At 39.5% G+C, this 25,896-nt stretch overlaps 1 protein-coding gene across 3 annotated transcripts in view; it reads left to right on the plus strand.

Annotated features, from left to right (window-relative positions):
* Positions 1 to 25,896, plus strand: part of LOC148318297 (partitioning defective 3 homolog) — a 244,398-nt gene that overhangs the window by 159,754 nt on the left and 58,748 nt on the right. Inside the window, exons 22-24 of one of the 3 annotated variants that reach the window (XM_088283025.1) lie at positions 9,578 to 9,695; positions 12,798 to 12,925; positions 16,548 to 18,781. In XM_088283025.1, coding sequence (XP_088139151.1) covers positions 9,578 to 9,695; positions 12,798 to 12,925; positions 16,548 to 16,953 — 652 coding nt within the window. In that variant the 3' untranslated portion in view covers positions 16,954 to 18,781. Of the gene's footprint in view, positions 1 to 9,574; positions 9,696 to 12,797; positions 12,926 to 16,547; positions 18,782 to 25,896 lie in introns of those variants that run through there. The other 2 variants (XM_088283024.1, XM_088283027.1) reach the window with 2 other exon arrangements.

Here is a 25,896-nt window from a genome sequence, read left to right on the forward strand (position 1 = left end):
AGATTTCTGAGATATCAAGTGAAAGTGGTGAGCAAGGACATGCCGTTACCAAAGCTTCCAGGTCAGACGATCAATTTCAACTGTATGTTATTTATATGGAGAAAATTGTGCTGGTCGACCTTTGTCTGGTTTTCAAAATATCATTTCCAATAGGAACGAATATAAAAAGAATAAATGGATTCCATTCAAACTGTTGCTATAGCAAAAAAACAACCGAATTCTCAGAACTTCCATCCATCCATTATCTGAGGCGCTTATCCTCGTGAGGCTCGCGGGGGGCGCTGGATACTATCCCAGCTATCTTCGGGCAGTCGGCGGCGTGTACACTGAACTGGTTGCCAGCCAATCGCAGGGCACACCTAGGACCAATTTAGAATGTTCCCCAACTATGCATGTTTTTGGAATGTGAGAGGAAACTGGAGTACCCGGAGAAAACCCACGCAGGCAAGGGGAGAACATGCAAACTCTACACAGGAAGGCTAAAAACCTATCCCTTGTGTGTCATTTTGTTGCAGCATGCTGAAACAGACGAGCACTGAGGACTCGGACTGTATGATGGTCATGACGGTAATGATGACCACATTATTCCCTTTTCTCCCTCACAATTCCCCCGCATGCCTTTTTCATCCGAGCGGATGAGTATAGGTCCATCGTTGATTCTCTCGGAATTTCCTCTTGAAAGGTCACAGCTTTAGCCGAACATGTGGCAAGGTCTCATTCCGACCATCACTGTCACATAATCTCTGCCCACTTACATCCAAGACAAAGGAAGCATACTTGTCCGGACCAGACCCAGTTTCACGTTCTTATTCAAATCCAATGCAGGAAATGAATCTGAAATTGCCTGTAAAGAAATTGCCCCTCTCAAGCCATTAGCTCTTGACTTTGCAAAGGCCGACGACTGATATAACCAATGGAGAGTATTTGACTGGGTGAAGAAATTGCCAATTTACGTTACACAAGCTTGGAAATCTCCCTTTTAGAAAATGTTGTAATGGCTTTGAGAAAACGTGGCTTTATGCAAAGGAGAATATAACCTGCCACGGATAAAATGTCCAGATTTTACTTTGTATGACTAAAGTGAAGAAAAACAGCTTGCGTGTAGGCCACACACAGTCAAGCACATAAATGTGCACATATTTAAGATCTTAAAAGGAAGGATGTTCATTAATCAGTTTTATAGACCGTTTTTGTTGGATGTTATAAAATATTAGCTCTTTGCTCATTGGTTCCTCAGTAAATGTTGACATTTGGCCATGTATCAAAACAAAACTGCCATCTGTGTATCTGTTCTTGATCTTCTATCTTCATTCTTGTTTTCATCACCCTGACAGACAAATGTTCAGATCTCAATAGCACAAAATGTCAAACCGGACCTTATTTCAACCAAAGTTAAGGTGGCTTTACATCTCCCGGCATGGATGTCATAGCCTATTTGGGGGAATTAACGTTGTGTGAACGTCAGCCAATTGGCAACTGCTGTTTACTGCGACCAGCTGCGTTTCATTCGCTTTTAACACATAATACTTTCTCTCTCTTTTCTCCCATCTCATTTATCTTTATAAGATCCAAAGAGTATGGCATGAGTTAAGCTTGTCATACTGTATAAACAGGCCTTTGAGGCCTGATAAAGCTGTTCTTCAAGATTTTTATTTATTTTTTTCAGTTTTAATGGGGCCGTGACGGAAGATGCCACTTACAGAGCTGTTTCGACTGTTATTTTTATTTTTATTTTTACTAGTTTAATCTGTCATGAAAGTGATGGATTATATTGAGTGGGGTGGTTTAAAGGCAAATGGTACAGAAAATGTTAGAGGAAAAAATGTAGTCTGACAATATTGTTCACCGTTTCCATGACATAACAAAAATACTTTGGATCTGTTACGACCATGACGATAATAAATAATAATAATTCCATTCTATTTTGCCCTGTTGATTCTGATTCCGGTGTTACTTTGTATTGAACGCTTTTATCCAATTTGGGCTGATTATTATTTATTTTTTTATTATGTTTATTTTATTTATTTTTTTTAGACATGAGATATTTCCTTAAATGATTGCCTGATAACTTTTTTAAATATGGAAGAAATGCAATTTGCATCACATATGCAAATACATGCAACTCATGCCGAGAGTCTTGGTATTGAAACTCTTAAAACATCTTATCTTTATGCCTCCTGAAAGGTAACAGCAAATTGTCAAAGGGCAATTATTGATTGGTGCATTAGAAAGTAGTGGTTTTCCCATAACTGGAGGCGATATGCTCACTCAGCGGGTTGCGGAAAAAAACCCAAAAAAAAACCAACAACACAGTTTACAGTTCTCTGAACACTGGCCTATTAATTAAAAAGCATGTACCGTATTAATGTTTTTTTATTCCCATGCTCCCATCCCCAACCCCAAAGCAAGGGTGTCGGGATAGTTCTGTGCATTTTTAATAACAATACCTGCATACATTCACACGTCAACAACTACAGTCGCCATCTGTGCGCAAAGCCCATGACCGCCTGCATGGTCTTTGGAGTGGGGATCTGAGAAAATGCATGACACCCTATCAATACCACCCAAACCTTTAAACCACCTGAAGAACTTTAGTCCTTTGTCATCAATGCCTCTCATCTCATTTCAATTAAAGAGCATAGTCAACCCCAGGCGCCACCTAACAGGGCTTGAAAAATCGTCACGGACATTACAAGGCACATTACAGAGCCTTGGCTGAGTGCTTTGCTGTGTCTCATTTAAAACGGGACACCTTATTGGTTTTTTGCCCACAAAGTCTTGCAAAGGAGGGACCATGCCATGAAATGAAGCGGCCACACTGAGCTTTTTTATGGGGCTAGCCAGCTGAAGCTAATTAAGTGTCCAAGCGGCTCTGGTGATGCTTCAGTTTGAAATTTGACAGAAAAAAATAGATAGAATGAGCAAACTATATAAATATTTGTCTATTAGCTTACACATAATGTTAATTTGTCTCGCCATTTCCATGCGTAAGGTGCGTGTTAGTTAGGGATAGCAAAATGTGGTCGTCAGAATGAGAGAGTCTTTGCTTTGCTGCCCTGCACCAATGCCATCTTTTTCAGTCCGAGATTGTCAATCCATCTTCTCCGTAACATTCCATGCTGACTAGGCTCTGTTCTTACCCTTCCGAGCCATTTGATATTAAATGACAGCACTGATGAAGACGTGCGGAGATATTGACTGACGGAGCTACTTATTTGCATTTTGGTCACAGGGGAAGTGATGACCGGCAGTCTTGATCATTTAAATTATATCCATGACTATTTGTGTGAGTAAAAAAAAAAAAAAAAAAAATCTTGGACGTCTTTAGCCGTCAATGGCAGTAAATGTCTTGAACAGATGTCACAGAGGCTTTTGATTGATTGATGCCTGATACAAGATGATGAATGCATCATCACATAGAACAGAGTGCTGCCATGCCAGGCCCCGCTGTGGCTTCAGCAGTTTAAGGCAGCGTTAGCGCTTCATTAAGGCAGAGCGCCTCCATGGCCATAGATCATAGCAGTGACAGGTCAACAGTAAGTCTGGTGGGGTTGATAATGATGTCATGAATGCTGGGGTCGAGGGTTGAAGGGCCATTAACATATGTTAACCTTCTCGATAGTGATGGGCGATAGCATAATGGAAGCATTTATATCTACCCTGTGACATTGGGAGCTGTTCAAAATGCCCATCCTTACCTGATTTGTGGGTGTGTGACAACCGTCGTCATTTAAAGTGGAATCCATCCATTTTCTGTTGCATATCCTGTTTAGGGTAACAGTGAAAATGGGACCGGCATTGAATATGGCATTATTTTTTTTATTATTATTAGGCACAACAGGTACCCTAATGTAATAACATGTAATTACATTTTTCAAATTTTTTTATTTAGCAACACATTATTCTAAAAGTCAAAATAGCCCGAAATGAATGACCGTCTTGTCATCAATATGGTGAGCGCAAAATCTCTTCAGGCGATATGTGACCACTGGCAAGTCTTTTGAGTTCCAATTATTCAATTGTCCTCTTCTAAACCTTCTGTTTTCAGTCACCGCATCTGTCACTATGTGCCAACCTCTTGAACCTGCCATTGATTATTACACAAAATTGATAGTTTCTATTGAAATGATGCCGCCAGCCATATTTTTTCCCTTCTCATATATCTACATTGCCATTATTAAAGGTCAGGAACTTTGAGCTCTGGGCCTCTTTGCTCTTTCCTAATTTTTTTCTTGAAGATTTAATCCAGTAATGGAGCGGACAATCCCGACAACCAATAGGCGGCTGAGCAGTCTACCCCTGCGCTTCCTCTTCCCCTCTGTCCAACTGTGTATCTCTATTCACTCTGTAGAAGTCGCACTCACTAACAACTCCCCACCCCCTCATCTTGTTCAAGTTTTCACCACTTAAAGCTGGGACCAGCTGTGCAGGGGAGCAAGGAAATCATTTTACTCCATCTTTTTAGCTCTGGTTTATGACCATCAATATTCTTTTGTCTAAAGCGGCCCTGACCCTTGCTTTGCTCTGACAAGAATCCCACTGTGCCTCGTTCTTTAATTATATATATTGCGAGAGCAGTGTCGGCGTGTGTGTGTGTGTGTGTTGGACTGCAAATACAAATGATTCTGCATTGGCTCCAGGCTCACCTGCAGAGTGGGAGTCAGTGACATTTCAAAAGGCAACAGTTGCTCTGCATTTACCAACGTGAGGTATTGTGCTTGAGTAAATGAGATACTTTACAGTTGTAGACATTCGAGATGGAACCTCTGGGACCTTTTTGCCCTTATAATAGACGGGAGGCTTGCTTGTTAGCCTCGGAAGGCTGCTTGCGATGACTATACCATTGACCAGTGATGTCACAGTAAATTCTATACCACCTGCACTGACATTCAGGGGTTTGTTGTGTACATCTCAACACTCTGGCAAGAAATGGAAATTTGTTTTCTATGACTTGCAGAATAACGGAAAAACACAGTGCAATAATGTATGCATGCCAATATACGAATATTTTTTTTATTTCTTATTAACGCACTTGAACGCTCAACTGTCTGAGAAATGTTAAACTCTGCCTCCTCCCTCACTCTGTGGGAGTTGTGCAGCATTATATCACCTCAAGTCTAATGGTTTTTCTTTTTTAGATCATAATACGTTTACTGCATCACACATAGCTCTAAGACTATTGACAAAGAGTTTGGGAAGATCATGTAACCAAAGTTGTTTAATTTTTGTCGACCATTAAAGGCTTTTTTGTCCGGTCGTGGGGCCAGCATGATCACAGACTTTGATGCGGATGGCTGGCGCACGCTTTTGTCATGTTAATAGCCGTAATGACACGGTTTTCTGATAATTATATATTTGTTTGGAAATAGATCCCAGCAAGCAAATGGTTTCCAAATGGATAAGAGGTTTGCAAAATGAATGGCTGGAAGAATAAAACGGTACGCACTGTTTTCTACGTATGCTTGAATACATTTAAAGACTCATACGTTAATCGGTAAATATAGTTACTTGACAGCAACATGGCCAATGCATTCATAAAAATATTCAGATAATTTCCAGAGTTTTCCATCAAGTCAGAACTAACTTTTTTTTGAAAAATAAATAAATAAATAAATAATGCTCAATAGCAAAGCCATGGAGAACAAATGATCCTTTGGGTCACTCCACCAAAACTGGTCTGAGTTAATTTTTTTATCAGGTATTTTATTTGATAAAATCCTTTTAAAATGCAATATTGATAGTCTAGTTTGTCATTAAAAGCTCAACAGTAGCAGTCCCTTCTTGGAAGAGTGAAATTTTAGCCAGCGAGGCCCATTGCCTGTATATCGGTCACATGGGTACGTTGGTCATGACAAATCCGGGGTGCTATTGGGCCTTTGTCCAGCCTGCAGCTGTCTCTTACCAAGCTAGGGGGAGGGAGGATGGGGGTGGGGAGGCGGGGCTATGGGCTGTGGTGAATTCATGACTTATCCCCGTAGAAGATGGCGTAGGCATTTCGAAATGACACATACCGGAGGGAAACAAAAGACGAAAAGAAAACATATATGATCAGATTGCTTTTGGAACATGATGAAAAATAATATGGAAGTGCAAAACACATCAAATCCTCGATTCTGAATGCTGCAAAATCCTGGTTTGTGTATTTTCTCTGAAGAAAAAAAATCATCATCATCATCCATCTTCCCTTATAAAAATGTATAGCAGATCTAATCGTTTTTCTGCCATCATAGGAGGTCTCAGTGGATGTCCGTCACCCCTTCCAAAAGAACCTTTCTCCTTCTGTCTTGGAATTAAATGTTAGTCTCGAGTACGATGAAATAAAGATGAGAAAAGCCTTCGACTTGATTCAAGATTGCCAGAGGGCACAAACTGAACAAGTCCATCCCATCATCTGCTGCAGTGAGATACTGAGGACAAAGTAAAAAAAAAGAAGATAATTCTAAAAACTTTCAATCACCAGTTATCAGATAACATTGTGTTTTAAAGTCATACCGGAGCCCCCGTATTTCAGCTTCTTTTTTTTGCTCGAAGTCAAAAAAGAAGAAAAACAAGCAAAGATTTGTACTTACTTGAAATGTTCTGCATGTAATTAAAGCTTTCCTTTTTTGTTACTCTGATTAGTCTAGCCTTAAGTCTGACATACATATTCTCATGTGACCAAGGCTATGCTCTCTCTTATTGGATTACGCTTTTATTAGCCAGTGTGTGTGTTTATGGGTCAGACTGAGACTCAGCACATGTCAGAAGCGAATACAGGGACTGTGGCTTTGTTTGCATCCTTGCTTTAAGCCCCGTGGTGTCGGAGACATCTGCCAAATCCTCCTGGATCAAAGGATGACTATTACACTGACGGGCATCCCGAAAAAAGAAAGAAAATAAAAAAAGGCAGCTTTAGAGGGCTCATGACCTCTGTCAACAGTTCAGGTTAAAAACACAGGTGGGATGGAAGTGGGACCTATGTAAATACTCTGAAACACAGCAGCTAATCACAAAGCTGCATTCATCAACGGATACATTACGCAAGTTCACATTACTTTAAAGGACTTGTTACTGTGTTTTTATTTCAAGATATTTATATATATATATATATATCTATATATTTATTTATTTATATATATTTATATATTTATTTATTTATATATTTAGATTTATATATATATATTTATTTATATTTATATTTATTTATTTATTTATATTTATATATTTATATTTATATATTTATATTTATTTATTTATATATATTCGTTTATTTATTTATATATATATATATATATATATATATATATATATATATATATATATATATATATATTAAGCTATAAATAAATCTATAAATAAATATATAATGTTTTCCTAGCAGTACCAGACGAGGTGAGTACTGTGAGCCTTTTGGATCACATTGTTGAAATATGCATGGATGCATGAGTCACTTTATACGTGTGACCTTTTGTTTTATTCAAAAACAAATGACTCAAATTAAACTAATGCAGGGCTCATTCATATTTCCTTTCACCCATCACATCTGCTGATGTAAAAACCCATTCCAGAGTCGAGGGAACTTTGCAGCTGATGCAAGTGCAGCCGAGCTGATAGGAAGGAATCCAAAACTGATCTTTTGGAGGAGGAATAATTATTATTTTTACACGCAGGCTTGCAGTGTTTTTCACGAATCCGATTTTTTGGGGACCACAGAGTGGAGAAAGAAGCTCTTGCAAATAATATGGATACGGTAGAGGCTGCCTTTGAACTCCCATGACTAATTCCTGCATGTTGAAGCCCCCGTCATTACCCTCCAGATTTCTCTTGGGGCGATTTTCATTCATAGTACATTGAAAAATCTCTTCAACTGCTCTTGTTACAACATTTTTAATTTTGCTTTGCTGATTTGTACCCGGACACTGCTGCTGCTGAGGCTTGCGCTTTTTTTTTTTTTTTTGTACTTAGGCCCTCACTGAAAGGCAAACCATTTTACATTAAAGATATAATTACCTAAATTGAACTCCACGTCTGTCTATCTTTGACCACTATGCCGTGCTGTCTATAATGTTATGGTCACTTTTCTGTGAGTGACCTCTCTCTGCACCCGATTCTGCGGTCTAATGTTCAATTATGGCTGGACATTTCCCTTTTTTTTTTTCATTGAAAATCTATGAAACGTGGTGTATTCTATTGAGATAAGAATATGATTTGTTTTATAAGAATTCAGGTTGGCGAACATTTTCTCGGGAACAAAAAATGATGTCGGAAGATGTTAGTGGATGAAGTCCATTGATTTCCTAATGAGCAGCTTTTCACATAACTGAAAGCGTTAGCTTCCGCTCACTCTAGTGAACCACTTAATTGCAACGAGCATATAAAATGTATGCTTCCTGCACTCCTTCTCACATGAACCATAGGACGCAAATGGGGTAGAACTCATTCGATTGATTTTGGTAAGACAATATGAAAGAACAGGATAACCACCAAGTACTACTCTGAAATGTCCGCTTTGTGTGCAATGTATTGTGCTTTTATTGATACTTGATTAGCAGTATGCCCAAGTGCTTATTCTAATCTCGCATCTGTCATCAAAGTTCTCTACGCTCAATAAAAAAAATTCACTTCCACCACGGATGTACATAAGTGCGTGTACAATAACAGTACTGCAGCTCCTCAATTTACATGCACGCTTTTAATCTCCCTGCTGATGTCAACCTTTGTTGATTGACTGCTTTTTTTTTTTTTTCCTTTTCTCTCACATGCTCTTGATTAACCTTTCACTTTTTTCACTCCGCACCAAACCCAGACACCTCCTGTCCCCCCTTCTGCTTTTATCTCCCTTGCCTCCTTTCACCCAATATTATTCTTCACTCCCCGACATCGGCAGCTCCCAACATCTACGGCAGAAATTCCTCTTGTCATTTTCATCCCTTTTGTATGCATAGCAAGGCGAGCTGGTTTTCTCATAATTATGTTTTGTCGCGCGCTGCCTCTGTAGTTGGTGATAAAAGAGGAGCCTGATTAAGCTGAAGGAAATGCTATTGATTCCTATTGACTGGCCTCTCAAAGCCCTTTAAAGTTGGGGAAGGTTTTTCCTCAGTGTTTCATGATGAGCAATCTGCTGTCCGGAAAAAAAAAAAAAAAAGACATGCACAGTGGTGCCCTCTTATGCCAAGCCAGGGCAGTAAAGCATATTATGTAGATTGAAAGAATTAACCTATAAATCAGGTGTGGGCAAACTACGGCCCGTGGGCCACATGCAGCCCGTTAAACGCTTTAATCCGGCCCGCCAAACTTGAATAAAATTAAATGAATAAAGCTTGTTCATGTTTTATTTTCTAAACACTCTGGTGTGTCAAAGACGTATTTTGTTGTAATGCTTTTGTTCATTTTCATTTAAAATTTTTTTTTTTTTTTTCTCTGATGAGGTGAGGTTACCAAAACACTCCATCCATCTGCTCCTGGTCAGGCCCCTCGGTCAAATTTTTTTAACCCATTGTGGCCCACCAATCAAAAAGTTTGCCCACCCCTGCTATAAATGAATAATTAGCGCTAAAATACTATTTGGACTGAAAGTAGTTTGCTTTCCTCCCAGCAGTCAAACGGCGCCGAGTAACCACGACCGGATACAGAGACTGAGGCACGAATTCCAGCAGGCAAAGCAGGATGACGACATAGAGGACCATCAACGCCCCTCCAGCTTGGATCAGTCTCGGGTGAGAGTTTATGTCCGTCCACACATGCATCATGTAAAAAAATAAAATAAATAAATAAATTTAAAAATTCAGTGGAAAAGAAACACTGTAAAGGAAAAGGTAATAGCAGGACATTCTTTTCGGTTTAATTCTGTATTAATGTATCAAATCACCACTCATATATCTTGTTTGTCTTTTGAGGAACTGAGGTCAAACTGAGAAATTTCCAAATTACAGGTCAGAGTAGCAGCGTTTGAATGTCAAAATCATTGGCTTTGGTCCACGCTGGTTGACTCACATGGAAAGGATCTGTTTTTGTTTTTCTTCTTGTCGTAAAAGGGTTCTTGTTAGCTACCGTCAAAAAGTCCCCCACCCACGCTGAAAGGACATGCATTTGCACTGCTTTTCTTTCTGTTAGCTGCACATCTAAGTTAAATCTGAGACGACACATCTTTCCCAATCACGTTGCCAATCTCACTGTGCTCACTGTCAAAGCGAGATACTATCTGTTGGTGCAGCGCTAAGCAGTCTCCGCATTTTTTTTGCTCAACGTCTGAGTTCCTAATTACTTGCGATTGTTGACATTGTTGAGCGTACCCTCGTTATTCCGGCGGTAATAAGATAGTGGGCCAGCCTTGAAGTACTGAAGTTGATTTTATTAGTCCCCTTTCATGCTATTTTAGTCTTCCCCAACAAGGATTCACAAAGGCAGCGCTTGTTAGAACGATACAAGATCATATATGTTAAATTATCGCATGGATTCGAGGAACTCTTGGGAACATTTATTTGACATGAACTCTGGATTTGATCTGGTAGATTGTTGGGTCGAATTTTGAGCAAACAGCGTGTCAAAATAGTCAAAAGGCTTCTGCGCAAATGTCTCCTTCAGAAAACATACATTGAATATTGACTTTGGATTTCGCGACCTTGTATGAACTGTAACAATAACTTATTAAACGGGAAAAATAAATTAAAATGTAAAAAAAATCAAATAAAATACACAACTCCCGTGAAAGATGTATTATGTAATGTTGATCTAGCAGTGCATCATAAAACCGCCAAGTTGCCTCTCACACTTTTATATTCCTGTCTCCTTTCCCTTGCTTGGAAACAGGGAATTTCCAGATGTTCAACCATAAATTGCTTTCCAGTGATATGTTTGTCTCGTTTGCTCTCTAGGGGAAGAAATAAAATAAATATGTGTTGTTAGCATGACCGCGCATCGAAGGGCGAGGGTTAGGCTTACAAAACAGAAGGACCCCTTACGACTGATGGAAATTAATTTGCGGAACTACATTGTCGCATGACTTGAAATGATCGCCATGACAACACCCGCCTTGCTCACTCTCGGTGATCACACTTGTTTGTATCTTTGTCTGACACAAAACAAGGAAGCGATCCATGTGTGCCATCGCTACATCATGTTTCATTTTATTGGGACAAAACAAACGCCGTGTTGTCCGTGATTCGATTTCAACCAATGTCATATTTTATATGGGACTGTGTTCCAAGGCCTCCAATGGAATAATTTGATTCCACTTCCTGGCCTAATGCCATTAAAGTGACTGATTTTCTCTCCTGGTTATTTCTCATGCGTCCTGACATGGCTTCATCCATCTCAGCCCTTCAGTTGTAATCCAAATGGTCACATGTCCAAATTCCCCACCACTTCCCCTTAAATTAACATTGCGACCATTCCGTGGGTTTGACTCATTTCTCCCTTTCGAAAAAATCGTAAATCATTTCTTCTCGTGCACTTCGGATATACTTTTTTTTTTTTTTTTTTTTTTGAGCTGTTTTGTTGCTGTGAAATTTTAACCATAGCAGCCCAATTGGCTTCAGCTCAATTGAATCCTGAGGAAAGGGCCTGCTGTTGGCGTTGAGTGAAATGTAATTGCGCTGTTATTGCAGCTGTCCAAGCGATGGGGGGGGGGGGAGAAAAAAAAAAAAAAGCAACCATTTCACAAGAACTGAAATTGTTTGCTGACAACCTTTCCAGCTTCTAACATATTTTTCACCCATCGCTCTTTTCAAACTCCTTAGCATTTTGGATATACACTTGATGGGCCTACTCGTGCAAAATGATCAAGAACTGCATTAAACACGTCTACAATCTGTTTTAATTGACACGATCTTGGTTGTGTTAATTGAACAAAACTTGATTGCATTTTTTTTTTCCAGTTGATTTTGCTTCAGCACATGAGGGACGAAACTCGGTCTCACCACCCGCTAGAGTATTGCTAAAGTGGAGCCCTCATGTTTTACACTCACTCATTTTAGCTATTAGGCTCTTTAAGATGCAAATTAATTACAACCTCATTATGAAACTGTGAGCAGGTTTAGAGAGAAGTTCCATGCTCGATTTTAACTGCTGCAAAATCTAAGATCAGGTCCAAATTTGTTTGACACGTCTGCTACTTACTTTGTCTATTCATTAGAATTGAGTCTCATTTGTGAGAAATTATTTTTTTTACATTTTTCACCAATTGGTTGTTCATTTTGTTTCCTCACACAAAGAACAACGCCGCACACACACACACACACACGAGAGAGATCATTAAAATGTCCCTGTCAATCAGTGTCGGTCCAAACATCTCTTAATAAGATTGATCCTAATGAGACACCTTAGGGTGTTTTGTGTGTAATCGGTTTAATGTGTTCGCCTTTCATAAGCTTTGTTAAAGGTTCGTTATACTCAGGTGTAATAAATATATTTTGACGCAGTGCACTAAGACGCATTCAAACACACTTTCAGTTTTCACAGACCGTATCTTTCAGCCTATAAGGCGCACTGAAAATCCTTTCATTTGCTCAAAAATTGGAAGTGAGCCTGATGTGCCCAGAATTCGGAGATTCCCCAAAATAGACCTGCTCATTGAGACTGCCTTATAACCCAGTTCGCCCAAAATATGGAATTTCCCAAACTAGACCTGTTCATTGAGACCGTGCCTTATAATCCGGTACGCCTTATACCAGGAAAAAAATACGGTACTCTGCAGTATTGTACAATTCTGAAAGATATCCGACTGCAATGCCTCTGCTTCTTTATCTTTTCTGTTGCATTGTGCTCTGTACCTGAGGTGTATCATCAATTGGGTCTTCATTTGTCGCTTTTGATTACAGTCTAGCAACGGAACGGAGACGCAAAGTGGGCGCCATTCGGTAACCATGGAGTCTCAAGTCCAAAAGCAGCACCAAGAGGACGGAGGTAGTTTCCGCCAAGCCCAGAGACAGTACAATTCTCTGCCACGGTAAGTCTCAACTGGCTGCCTGTACGCGTCCATAGATGAATGCAGCCTGTCTCTCTCCTGATTGTGACCTTATTAAGCCCGACTTTTTCCCCATTTTTTTTTAGGTTGTATTTTGTCAAATCAATTCATCCACTAATCACTTGAAACGAATGGTCTAATTCATTCCCTTCACTGTTTTTTTTTTTTAAACAATTTTTTTATTGGCTATCCTACTTACTGGTTTTGAGCCCTCCATTCTGCTCTTCTTATCCGTTGCCGTTCGACTGTCTTGTGTTTTTTTTTTTTTTTTTTCCTGAATTTTAGAGTAGGGTTGGTCATGTCTCCATATACTGTATGTAATGGCCTATCTTTTTCCTAAAACTGTTCTTGGCAATCTTTTGGTGGTCTATAATCAAAACTACAAACGCCCCAACAACACATTTCAATCTGAATGCATTTTTCTGACTTGCCCTTCAAAGCTCAATTCCACCCTGTGCATGTCCTATTCAATAACCGATTTTTATGTTCAGAATGTGTTATAATTACCGATCCATTCATGTGGTGTGAAACTTTTATTTTAATGACTTCGGCTCTCTTCGTCCGCGCAAAAATATTTTTCCGATGCCATCCTGTTTTCATTTCCATTTCTGTCTCCGAACAGTCACATTTGGGTCGATTAAAACATGTTTCCGTCTATGGATATGGATTTGCGGTCCACATGGACGCATAATCAATGTGGTCTGTATAGGCCAGACCAATCTATACATTCCTTTCATAGGTAGTTATCTGCTGGCATCGCATGTGATGTGACAGTTGACTCCCAGGCTCCCCTCCCACGGTCCGTCGCTTCTCTTGGGAAAGTTCATCTGGCCGGTGATAAAAGACCGACTATGGTGGCTTTTGATATGCATTCCTCCCATAATCTCCTAACACTCTTAGCAGGCGCTTGTGTGAGCTCAGGCTTCATGTTAGACTTTGGAAAATGCCTTACATCCCGAGATTAATAACCACAATTCTCCTCACTTTGCCCATTTTCAGACATTTGTTCTCCTCCGGAATTCCCTTTTAAAGTAAATTCCCAAAAGAGCTCCCAGAAGAAAAAAAACTAAAAAAAAACATGGTAGCTGCATATCTGATGACAGGCATTCTAAGCTCACCGTCTGGGATGTGAGGATTGCCGGAGCACTAATGAAGGGTTGTTGTCCGAGCTGGATTAGCAGCGGCAGGCAGTGGTGGGCGAGGAACAAGCGCGTTAGTAGGAAAGAGAGACCACTGATTAGCTTGAAAGAGACACAACACGCCTAACACACACACATGAATGCAGTTAAGATAAGATTCTTAACAGCGGGAAGGTTAAAGAAGGGCAGCGGCTCACCCTTCCACTCAAGCAGCTCCGGCATTCCTGAGAAATAAGCCTCCCTACCCCATGAAGGAAAGATTTCACGACGTTTGCTTTGTAGACACATATTTATCTATCTATCTATATATATATATATATATATATATATATATATATATATATATATTCATGCACACGTGCTTCTGCCCTTCTCATGAACTCGGACTTTTCCCAGCTGTTTAAAAGAAACTCCCTGCGACCACAAGTTAGTTTTTTTTTTTTGCCGAGAAGCAAGTTCCTGCCTTTGTTTATATTCTGTCACTAGAGCTAACTCTCTCTTTGGGGTAATATATTTCCCCCACCCCCTCTGTCTGTAAATTTAATCTACTTTGTGGCAGATTCTGGCTCAGGAGTAGAAGTGATAAGAGCGCTCCACTTATGCATCAATCATGAGTACATTCCTGTGGGAAAATGTTTATTTATTTATTTATTTTTGTTCTCATCCTCGCCCCCCCCCAAAAAAAAGCATCTCAAATTTTCTTTTATTAAAAAGTAAACTGTCACTCCAGAAATGTGGATAGCTGCCTTGTGTGACAGGCGCAGAGAGTTTCCAAACAAGCAGTTCCCTCATGAGTTGTGTTGGCAGCTCTGTAAGCCAAGCTTGGGTGTAAATGCATGTTGGCTCAATGAGACAGCGAAAGCCTGATGTGGAACATGTGGTACGGCTCGCTCCGCAGTCTGTCCTTACATCTGCCTCGCTTCATGTTTTCCTCGCATGCATACTACATATACGGTATTCGCACACAAGCAGAACAAGATAAGATTGAGTTTCACATGGTCAGTGCATTTGCAGCTGTTTGCGTGTACGTTAATGCCGAGTTGTTTGCTTTGTTGACCTATGATGAGCATTCATGAGTATTGCTCAAACTGCGATTTTCAATTTATATATATATATATATATATATATATATATATACACACATTTAAAAAAAACTGAAATATTAGATGTCCATAATAGGTTTACACAATTATGTTCACTATCTAGGTGATACATGCATTGCCCTCAGTGTTGTGTTTCGACTTATTGTGAATGAAAATATCACGAGACACATTTCACGTTTTGTTTTACTTAACTGGCACGCACCTGTGTAAAGAGAAATTGGTGAGAAAGTCAAATATTAGCATAACATAACACTGCCATGTCATATCACTCTCAGCGTCGTTATTTAATACTTGCTAAAAGGGCTGCATAATATATTGAAAAAATATCGACACTGTGATAATAGCCGATGCAATAAGAATATCGTGAAGTCATTAGGAGTGTGCACATTTTTTTTTTATGGGTTTTATATGCTACGATTCAATAAATCAATGCAAAAGTTCAGTATCGATTTTTTTCTACAATTTTTCAAAAATGAAGCTACCAATTTCCTCCTGCAGATGGCAACGTACAGACAATTTCTTTTTTGTGGCGAGTCACAAGTCAGATGAGTCATTGCCTGAAGTAGATAATTCAACTTTTGTATTCTTTGTATTCAAACTGTTGTCTACCTGTTGTCAACTCGATGTTTACCCCAATCCCTTTGCAGATATTCTAAATATGTCTCCGCTCACAATAACCTCCGTCGTCATTGTGTTGGAGCAGAAGGCTCCATGGCAACTATATATTCTGCAACTTGGTGATGAAAACGAGGACCTGAATGATATTTTAAATCGATTACATTTGAGGGTTTCCGATAAGATGCCTGGTGCAGTTTGATAAAAATGGTGATCCCAAAAAAAAGACAATATTCTGTTTTTTATTACTTGTACCTTTTCAAAGCTGCTTTTGAGCTCAAAAGCCTTTTAAGCTTGCAGCAGGTCAGTGAGGTGTTATTGTGGTTTTTTTTTTTTTCTTAGCAAGCTGACGCAAGAAGCGCTGTCACAGGTCTTCCAAGTCACGTTTGCGTTAATGGATTCTAATAATGGAAAAAAAAAACAGATCTAACACTTTATCTCAAAGACCGGCTGATTGCTTATCATATCCTGAGCCCACTTTTAAAAAGGCACGCATGAGCAAGAAAAGATGTTCGCATGTACGTGTTTTTGTGCTTTTCGCTATCGGGCGAATTTCTGCTTTTCATATCAGATGAATCATTTTTTTCACTTACACGTGTTTACAACGTGGAACTAATCATTCGTAGTTCACTTTGATTCCAATGTCTGTTCCCTATCTCTCGCCCTTCTCGATGTCTTCATGAGGTTGGGCTCAGTGCGGTAATGCTGGCAAGAATGAGCATCCACTTGTGACTTGTGTGTGTTTAGGCCACGTAAGAACGCAAGCACCATGTCCCAAGAGACGTGGGACGAAGCCTACGCGGCAACAGATGGCTCTCAGGGTGCCAAGGACAACTCGCGTCGTCAGTCTGGCAGCCACGGCTCGCATAACGGCTACCTGGGAGCTTCCGGCTTGAACACTCGCGTCCTCTTGGAGACGCAGGAGTTGTTGAGACAGGAGCAGAGACGCAGAGAGCAGGACGCCACCAATGCCCGTCTACCTCCTGAACGAGGTCACTCCGAGAGACTCAGAGACCACACTCGAGCCCCCTTGCAGAATGCACCGAAATCTAAAGGTCCCTACCGACAGGACGTTCCCCCGTCGCCGACTCAACTCGCCCGGCTCAGTCGGCTTCATCAGGGCGGAGAAAAAGGGCGGCAGTTTTATTCATGAACGCAACAAAGCAAAGGGTATATCGGAAAGTTAGGACTGATTTTATAGAACATTAGGTAAGAAAAAAAAAAAAAAAGCGAGCAAGGAGTCCAAATGCTGTGATTTTATTTGAGTATTGATATTTAATTTTTTTTTTTAAATGACATAAACCAATCATGTAAAATAAAGTCTTGTAATATTTTATCTGAAATATATGTATACGATAAGTGCCTTTTTTTCCCACGATTACTCTTGTGGTACCAGCTTAGTGTTTTTTAGAGGAGACTTTATGACAAAATCCTGGATTTTTACATCGTAATCTGAAAGTTTGCCATGGTGGAGTTACTGGCTATGGAGAGGTTTGTGTGACCTGAGGAATCTACGCTTCTTGCACCATGCATCAACCAAAAGTTCAATTTCTTTCATCTTGCTTTACTTTCTTGTTTTTCTCTTCACATTCTCTCCTTCACCCGACTGCAAAAATAAAAAAATTAAAAATAAAAGCAGCTTTAGAGCTATATTATTCCGACCCTGTCTGTCCTACCCAGGGATTCCAGCTTTCTAAATTGGGTCAGGTCAGGGTTATTAATTAATGCACCTCATTAAAAATGAATGCAGCCCTTTTGTATTCATTTTTTGTTGTCATGTGTTGCGACGAGCAAGAAACAGCAACCTTGCTGGCAAGGTTTCAGCCCCGGCCTTGTCCGGAATGATTGGGATGTAAGTGAAGCCTGCTGGCCCTGAGGTGTCAGAGCTGTTCCTTGTTGAATATTTTATCAGGCTGGTCACATGGGAACCGCAGCAACTCTGCAGTGGGTGGCCCCAGCGAGGAAGAAAGTGTCTGTTTTACCGGCCGAATACTGTGGGACTGATTTGGTTTCACCTTCATGATTATGGAGCTCCATTTGGTGTTTTGTCTGTGTGTGAGAGTGTGTTGTGCACTTTTATTCGTGCGGATATGATGGCTAAAGAAAAAAAATAATGAGATGTATCATGAATCTGGAGATCACAGTTTTGGTTCCGGCACATTTTTTTTCTAAATAAGGGCAAATCATTTTTTTCACACTTTTGTATCTATTTATCACAACAATCTTTCGTGTTTTTTGAATGTAGCATTTTAATGTGTTCATTCAGGAAAAAAAAAATATTTCTCGAGTTTAAGCCAAAGGCGGCTGAGTCAATGAATACAAACTGCTTCTTCTCAAATCTTGCTTATGACGATGTTCACCGTTCAGCATGCGAATGCATCATTTGAACATTTTAGTGTCTGTGATCGCTTCCAGTGTGTCATTGAATACCGTATGTCTTGGCATCCTTGCCGTATGAAGCTTTTGGCTCCAGAGTTGGAGCAAAGCAGAAGAGTAGGAGGAAAACAAGATGGGAGCTCTGACCTTGTCGATGATTCAGTACGAGGAGTAATCGCAAGTACTCCTCTGAGTTTCTGTGAGAAACTCAAGGTTACCACTCTCTTTGTTGCTGTTCCGTCGATGCGTCGCCTTCCTTTTTCATGTTGGGCGTGTGTGTGGCCTGGATGTGTGTGTATGGGTTAAATTGGCTGTGATCGTGTGTTGCATAACACACTAAGGAGAGGCTAAAGCGCTTCTGAACGTACCACTATCCTTTTATGCAAATGTCCCATTTGTGTTTATTATTTCTCTCTGTGATATTGTTTTTTTGGGGGATTTTATTTTCCATTTTGTGCAAAATATATTGTTAATCTTCCGTTGTGTTCATGATGATCCTTTATTATTTTATGATGTGCACATGGTATTGTGGTGTTTTAAAAATGTGTTAGTAGAGTATCCTAATTTTTATAAGAGAAGATGATTAAGAACTGCTCTTTTGTGTACATGCAATAAACTTTTCTTTTTTTAAATAAAAGTATTTAGTTTTTTTTATTTGTTGGTTAAACCCATCCGTTCACCCGTTTTGTCCAACTGCTTTATCCTGTTCACGGTCATTGAGAGCTGAGGCCTCATTTATCAACCAAGAAGTGTTGATGTGAGTGCGAACGTGAAATTTTTGGGATTGGGCGGGTGCGTAGAAACATACGGAAATGTAAGCGTGCATACAAAACTTGTAGTATGACAGTGAATTGAAAAAAAGAAAGTGAGCCGGTGCTTTAAGAGCCTGTCGTCCACAGCTCTAATAACTAGAGCCGTTATCCCATGCCATATATACTTATATATAGTTCTGAACAATATTTTTGTGGGTTTTTCAGATTGGTTAAGTTTCTTGGCAAAAATCCCTTTAATATATATTTTTTTTTTTTTAGTAATCGCTTGATAATCATACTTGTATCTGACCAAAATGACTGACACAACCATCAATTTTATACTGGCATTACTTTATAGACAACCAAAAGAAAATATTCTCTGCATTGGTCATCTGGATCCTCTCTTACCTTTTTTTTTTTTTTTCAACATTTTTAACATCAAATGTCTTCAGCAGCTATATGGCTCGTCATTGGCAGCAAGTCAAAACATTCTAGGTTGGCCCGGCAATAAAAATGTGCAATGGAATTAGATCATCGCAGTTTCTCCATCCCTATAATCTGACTTCCTGATTTGAGTTTTTATTGTGAGCTGACTCAACTTCTAAAAACAGCTTGTGATCTTTGACATGGCGATGAAGGCAAAAAAAAACATAAAAGGAAACGCTAACGTCTGGCTTTAGAGGTTCTTCATCACAGACTCTATCGTCATCGAAAGGAATGGAGAAGCACTTGAAATGACCCAGCAGGCCATTTAGAAAAAACATCCACATTCATCCACTTGATGATTAAACAAGTCTGACTACCACCTTTCGAGAAAAAAAAAGGGTAAAGTTAAGGTGAAGTCTGAATGGAAAGCAACCTGTGAGAATTTATCCAGCTTGAGCATCCAGGGTGAAGCTTTAACTGGTAATACCTTGTGGGGAGTTAAAAAAAAAAAGCAACATCTCTGAAGTAGCTCAGACTTTGATCGTACCACCGGAGCCAGGTCCTCCAATGTTAGCTTTACGTGAATATCAATGAGAGGGATGATCTTGCACTCAGTTCAGAATTTTGTTGAGATGCATGCTCTTCATTTTATAGACCCTGTTTTGCATTTCGTGTGCTCTTAACTACCACAGGTTGGCGCTTTTGATGCAAACTGCGGAAAAGAGGATGGAGGAGCAACGACATTTAACTCATTCACGACCAGCCTAGTAAAAAAAAAATGGAATTTGACGTATTTATCCGTCAATGGTATTGAATGAGTTAAGCATGTGAGAGTGCTCGGAATGGCGAATAGAATGTGAGGTGAATTACAGCAAGCCGACGGGGGATTAAATTGTGTTCGAATGCTTTTGAATCTTAAACTTTGGACAGATTTATAAGTACGGATATCAAACAATCTCGAGAAAACTCCTCGCAAAAGCTCTTTTGAGATTTAGAGGGCAATAAAACGCAGGCTTCATCCCGGCATGGTGTCCAACACAGCATGGAACATCGTGGGTGCTTTTCTATAAACCTTTCTTTCTTTATGGTCCACTGAGGCTATAAAACTGCCTTTGGGTCCGACAGTATGCCCATTTCCATGACAATCATACTAACGAATGGAAACGTGTCAATGAATGTCAGAAGAATGCTCTGACATCTGAAAGGCCGGATGAGTAGACCCAGGTAGTGGGAAGAACAAAGGATGATATACGAAAGTCAGGATGGTAGATTAAAATCTTGCACACACAGAAATAAATTCAACGGAACACAGAACCGGCGTTTTGAGTGCCCGAATATGATCTTTTTTTTTTTTTTTTTTTTTAAACTTTTTCTCAGAGTGAATGCATTTGAAAACACTGACCTTTGTGATTCCTCGTGTACAACACGGGCATCATTCCCGAGACGATGACGAGGTAGACCCAGTTGTTGCATAATGCTGACGGGAAAAAAATCAATAACATTAGTGGATCACTGTGGTAAATGTTTTTTTTATTTTTTATTTTTTTATTTTATTTACCCTGGCTTTTTTCTTACTTCATTATCAGTCCACATATTTTTTTTAAATTTTTTTCTTTCCATTCCCTTGCCATTTTTTTTTTACATGCCCAGGTGCTCTTGCTCTGTCTATGAACACCTGCATTACTTGAAGCCATTCGACGTGTACGGTAATTTTTTTTTTTCTTATCAGAGTCAACCATTTTGGAGTTGAAGAAGCAATCTGCTGGCGTTTTGAAAGCGGGATCCAATCGTCAGATAAACTCTAGTCATAAATCCTGGAAAATGCGTAAGAAAAAGACATTCTTTGGACCATAAAAAGTGAAAGATTTAGCTAATGGGTTTACTGAAAATATGAGAAGAGGCCATATAGGGTGGCCGTATTGCCCCGCCCCCTTCTACGGTGCTCTAAATGTATTTATTGTCTACCACATGAAATCGGCAGCTCGTTTTATGTCGAACTGTTTGACCACCAACATGCGCAACCGTATAAACAGGAAGAAAGGTTGCCGTATTGAACAGAGAATGAAAAAAAAAAATACACTAATAAACCAAACAAGGAGCATATTAGAGAAGAATAACAACCTTTTGAACATGAGGGTCTTCCCAAGTGAGTTTCCCTTGAAGGTAATGGGACCTGTCGTCTTCCACACTCTCAAACACGGAGTGCGGGAACGTCCGAGACCCCTTACTTTTCAAGTAGCCTGTCAAAGCGGCAGATTGAAAACAGAAGGTGTTCTGAGATGCTCTTTGATTGGCGACACATGGTAAAAGAGCCCATTAGGAACGACAGAAGTGGATTTTTTTTTTTTTTTTTTTTTTTTTGTTTTGTTTTTTTTCCTGCAAAGGCTCCTTTGATTCCTCAAACGCGTGTCTTGAAGGCATCTGCCTTGCATGAGGCATCAATCTCATGCTCATGTGAGTCACTGGGGGGGGTCCTCTGCAAATATATACCGAGCTTTCAAGGATACGCTCCTGAGTGTTCGGCTAAGGTAAATACAAAAATAAATACAATTCCTAACCATGTGAGACGGAAGACTTACATGATGTTGACCAGCTTTGAAATGCTAATTTATTGTTTGAAGTTTTATTGTACCAAAAAAGTAGCACAATGGATGCAAATATTAGCAATGGTGGTTGTTTTGTTTGTTTTTTTTGCTCATCAGAAAATACTATTTATGTTGTTTAACTAAATGTAGCGTCTCTTTTATTGAGACAATGAACGATTTATGTCGATGTAATCTGATCAAAATGACTGCCCCTGCATGTTGCCACGAGATGCACGATACATTCACCCGATCGCTGATGTCAGAGGCGTTATGAATAAATGAATAAAAATAAAATCAATAAAAATGAGTAACTAATTGATAAATGACAATGTGACGTCCCATTTTTTTCCCTTGATCAATTTTCCAAAATCAACCAAGGAATTAGAAAAGAAATAAAATAAAATCCATTTGAATATTTTGATCATAGACCGTTTTTTTTTTAAATTAGTCGTATATCCATTTTTCCCTTACTTAATGTTAATACGCACCGAATAGTCATGTTTGCTAAGTGTTTCATTTTTTTTTTTACAAGAGTCTGAATTCACTTTTATATTGCATTACATATCTATTTTTTAATAACCACACGCAGGTAAAAAAAAAAAAAATGTAAGTAACTTATTTTTGGGTTTGGATCGGATAAATCGCATTTCCATACATTTCAATCTGAAACGTTGCCTTGATTTATGAACGTTTCGAGAGCCAAACAGAATCAGGGAACTAATTAAGTTTCTAACTCAAGGTTCCTTGTGTCAATGGAAGCATATATTATTGCCTCGGAGAACTAATATTTTTCCACTGCCATAAAATGAGGCATACTGGCTCCCTTGTGAGCCACCGCACAACTTACCAAATGTGGGTTCCGCGCCAGATAGTGTTCAATATCCAGTTCTGTCACTTACATTGACATTTTAGTTGTTTGACATCTGGTTCACATGCCCTTTTCTTCATCACTCTCCTGCAGAATGACAGGCTTGATGTTTATGGATTCATAAAAAAAAATAAATAAATAAAACATTCAATGCAGCACATTCAGATGAAGAGAACAAAATGGGTTCAGTAAAATGTCGCTGTATAAAAATCTACATGGGAACAAATCCTGTAATCTCTCCTCAGTTTACAAAGTATAGTGTCTGAAAGCAATTACTCCTGACAATGAATGCCCCCCCCCCCTCCCTTGCATCCCCCCGCCCTCCTTCTTCTATACCATTCCCAATGCCTTGCCTCGAGTTAATCCCCTGAACTTTCCCAAATGTCTTCCTATATTGCCTTTTTCTCCCTGAGTACAAGCTGTAACACCCGAGAGGTATCGTACACACAAGGGAGGCGATGGAAATAGCTGTCAAAAATTCTCAAAGTCTCGCACGCGCACACGCACACACCAACCTCTTTGTTCTCGCTGACCCCCGCACTTCCCCTTTTGCCCTCAACTCAACACGCAGCCCCACTCAGTGAAAGAGAGCGCCACATCAAGTTATTATCTCTTCTCTGTGGGATCCTCACAGGTGCTGAATGACGGGCGCATGGGGGGACGCGGAAGGTACGGGGGTGGTTTTGGTTGGGAAAAGAGGAGAGGGGAGGAGTGAGATGGGATTAAATAGAAGATGAGTGGGAGGGGGTGGGGCAGAGAGTCTACTACTGGTGATTATTTAACGATGGCGGGGAGGTGGTGGGATCCTGACACCTGTGGGCGACTACTTGGGGAGGGGGGAGGACGGGAACGAACATCTGTTGCAGTCACAGCCGATGGAGACGAGAGGCACTGTTAGCCTTCAACTCCAGGCCAGAAATGTTAATGGTGTGGCCCCGATGCATATTAAGCACACATCTGCACATCTTTTTGACATTAAACGCACAATTCCAACTATGTGCTTTAGATTTTTTTTTTTTTGTATCGCGAAGCACCCTGGTTTGGTTATTTATTCGACGTTTCTCCGTTATTGTATATGGATTTTTAATTTAGTTCTTCTGGTTACATAAATGCCCCCAAACAATACATACTTTAAGTGATTATAATTAGATTTTTTGGGGTTGTTTTTTTTTTAAATAATAATTTGACTTTGATTGGGGATGTAACAGAGCAAGGATGATTAATTGTTTACTTCCCAGAAGCAACAAGGTTACAGGATTGATGATGTTAGCTAAGGGGAAGGTTATTGGCTGGATCATAATTGTGCTTGCCAATGGCTCATATTTTATCTCATAATATTTTCTTTAATGTGAGTTTGATTTACTACTACGGGTAAATATATGAAAAAAAAAAATCTTGTTAATTATTGAGACAAAAATCATGGTTCACAAACCATCGACTAAAATGTTATTTTTATAAATAACAAAGTCTACTGATTATAATCCCTTGCGGGAAAAGTCATCTCACACGTATGTTTGTTGGCGATAACGCACATGTGTGGCAAGGAAAGATGTCAGAGTTAGCCAGTTCCCGTATTCATTTGTGTCGTTACCGTTATTTGATCAAATGATATGAAAATGACCTACATCCTTTTTTTGCAACCGCAAGGCTCACTGAATACAACTACGCTCCACTTAAAAGGGAAGTCAACCCCAAAATTTTCTTCGCAATAATTTCTTCTACGCAGGTCCTCTAGGTGAAACCTGGCATTCTGATTAATAGTGTGATTGTGGAATATGAGGTAACCGTTCAAAAAAACGTCAATTTTTAATCCATCTCAGGCGTCAGCCATTTTGTCACTTCTGTCGACTAAAAATGACAGCACTCTGGCTCAGGGTTCAGATAATGACCAATCATGGCACAGCTTCAGGAAACTGCAGAGCCGTGATTGGTCATTACCTAACCCCTGAGCAGCTGTGGTGTCATTTTCAGCTGACGGAAGTGACAAAATGGATGCCCCATTTGGCTAAAAATGGGTGGATTTTGCTTCTGAACTCATATTCCACAAACGCAAGATTAATCAGAACGCAGTGTTTTGACTAGTGCCGGCATATAGATCATTTTATTGCAAATTTTTCTTTTTTTTTTGGGTTGACTTCCCCTTTAAGTCTAGCACAGTACTGCTGCCATTCAAACTTCAAATATGTATGTCAGGTTTTTTTGTATTACTTTAATGCCTCCACTGTTCTGATTTTAATATCTACGAATGTTGACTTACATCAAGCAGTGAGCCATTTCAGAGCAAAGCACTTTACTTGATATATATATTTTTGGGCCAGTTTTAAATTATAAATAACCCCCAGATTGAAAACGAATCCTTAACTCCCTGATGTCAACGAGCTTGTCAGCCTGATTACGTGTTTCTGATTCAACTGCATTGTATGCAATGTCTGCTTTTACCTTTTTGAGAAGATACAGATGTTGTATTTTAAAACTATATGCATGTGGGATCTTCAGTCTTTCCAGGACACATGCTTTCGTCCTCCTCAGTGACAGCGTGTATCTTTAATGGTGACGGTGTTTTGTTCTTCTTGTCTCTTGGGACAGATAATGGGAAGCGCTTCCCTTCAGTGGCGAACGGGCCAAAGGAGGCTCTGTAAACATGAGGGAATGAAGATTAATCACACACTAGAGATGGTGCTCCCACTTTAATAATCGGTATTGATTACTGTCACCTTACATCTGCACCAACAGCTGCTGCGAGATGGGCCCGTCGCCCAAGGCTGGTCTACTTTAAACATCCCCGGTTAAATCATTGTGTAGTCAGTGGAGAACAGCTCGATTATTGGTAAAAAAAAAACAAAAAACATATATATATATATATATATATATATATATATATATATATATATATATATATATATACAAATTTGGATCCGCTTTTGAATCTTTATTTTAACTTTTTCCTTCTTGAATATAAAAAATAACATGCATTGAGTACGTTTTGTTAATTAAGGGTTTATTCCCTAGTAATTCACATTTGCTTGGTAACAAAATTCCAACAGTGGCCTATTTTTGGGGATCCCAGATCATGAACTAAATTTGATCTT

Source organism: Idiotropiscis lumnitzeri, chromosome 19 (assembly GCF_059441095.1).
Source record: "Idiotropiscis lumnitzeri isolate Australia: NSW breed Sydney's pygmy pipehorse chromosome 19, RoL_Ilum_1.0, whole genome shotgun sequence".
In the NCBI taxonomy this organism is placed as follows: Eukaryota; Metazoa; Chordata; class Actinopteri; order Syngnathiformes; family Syngnathidae; genus Idiotropiscis; species Idiotropiscis lumnitzeri.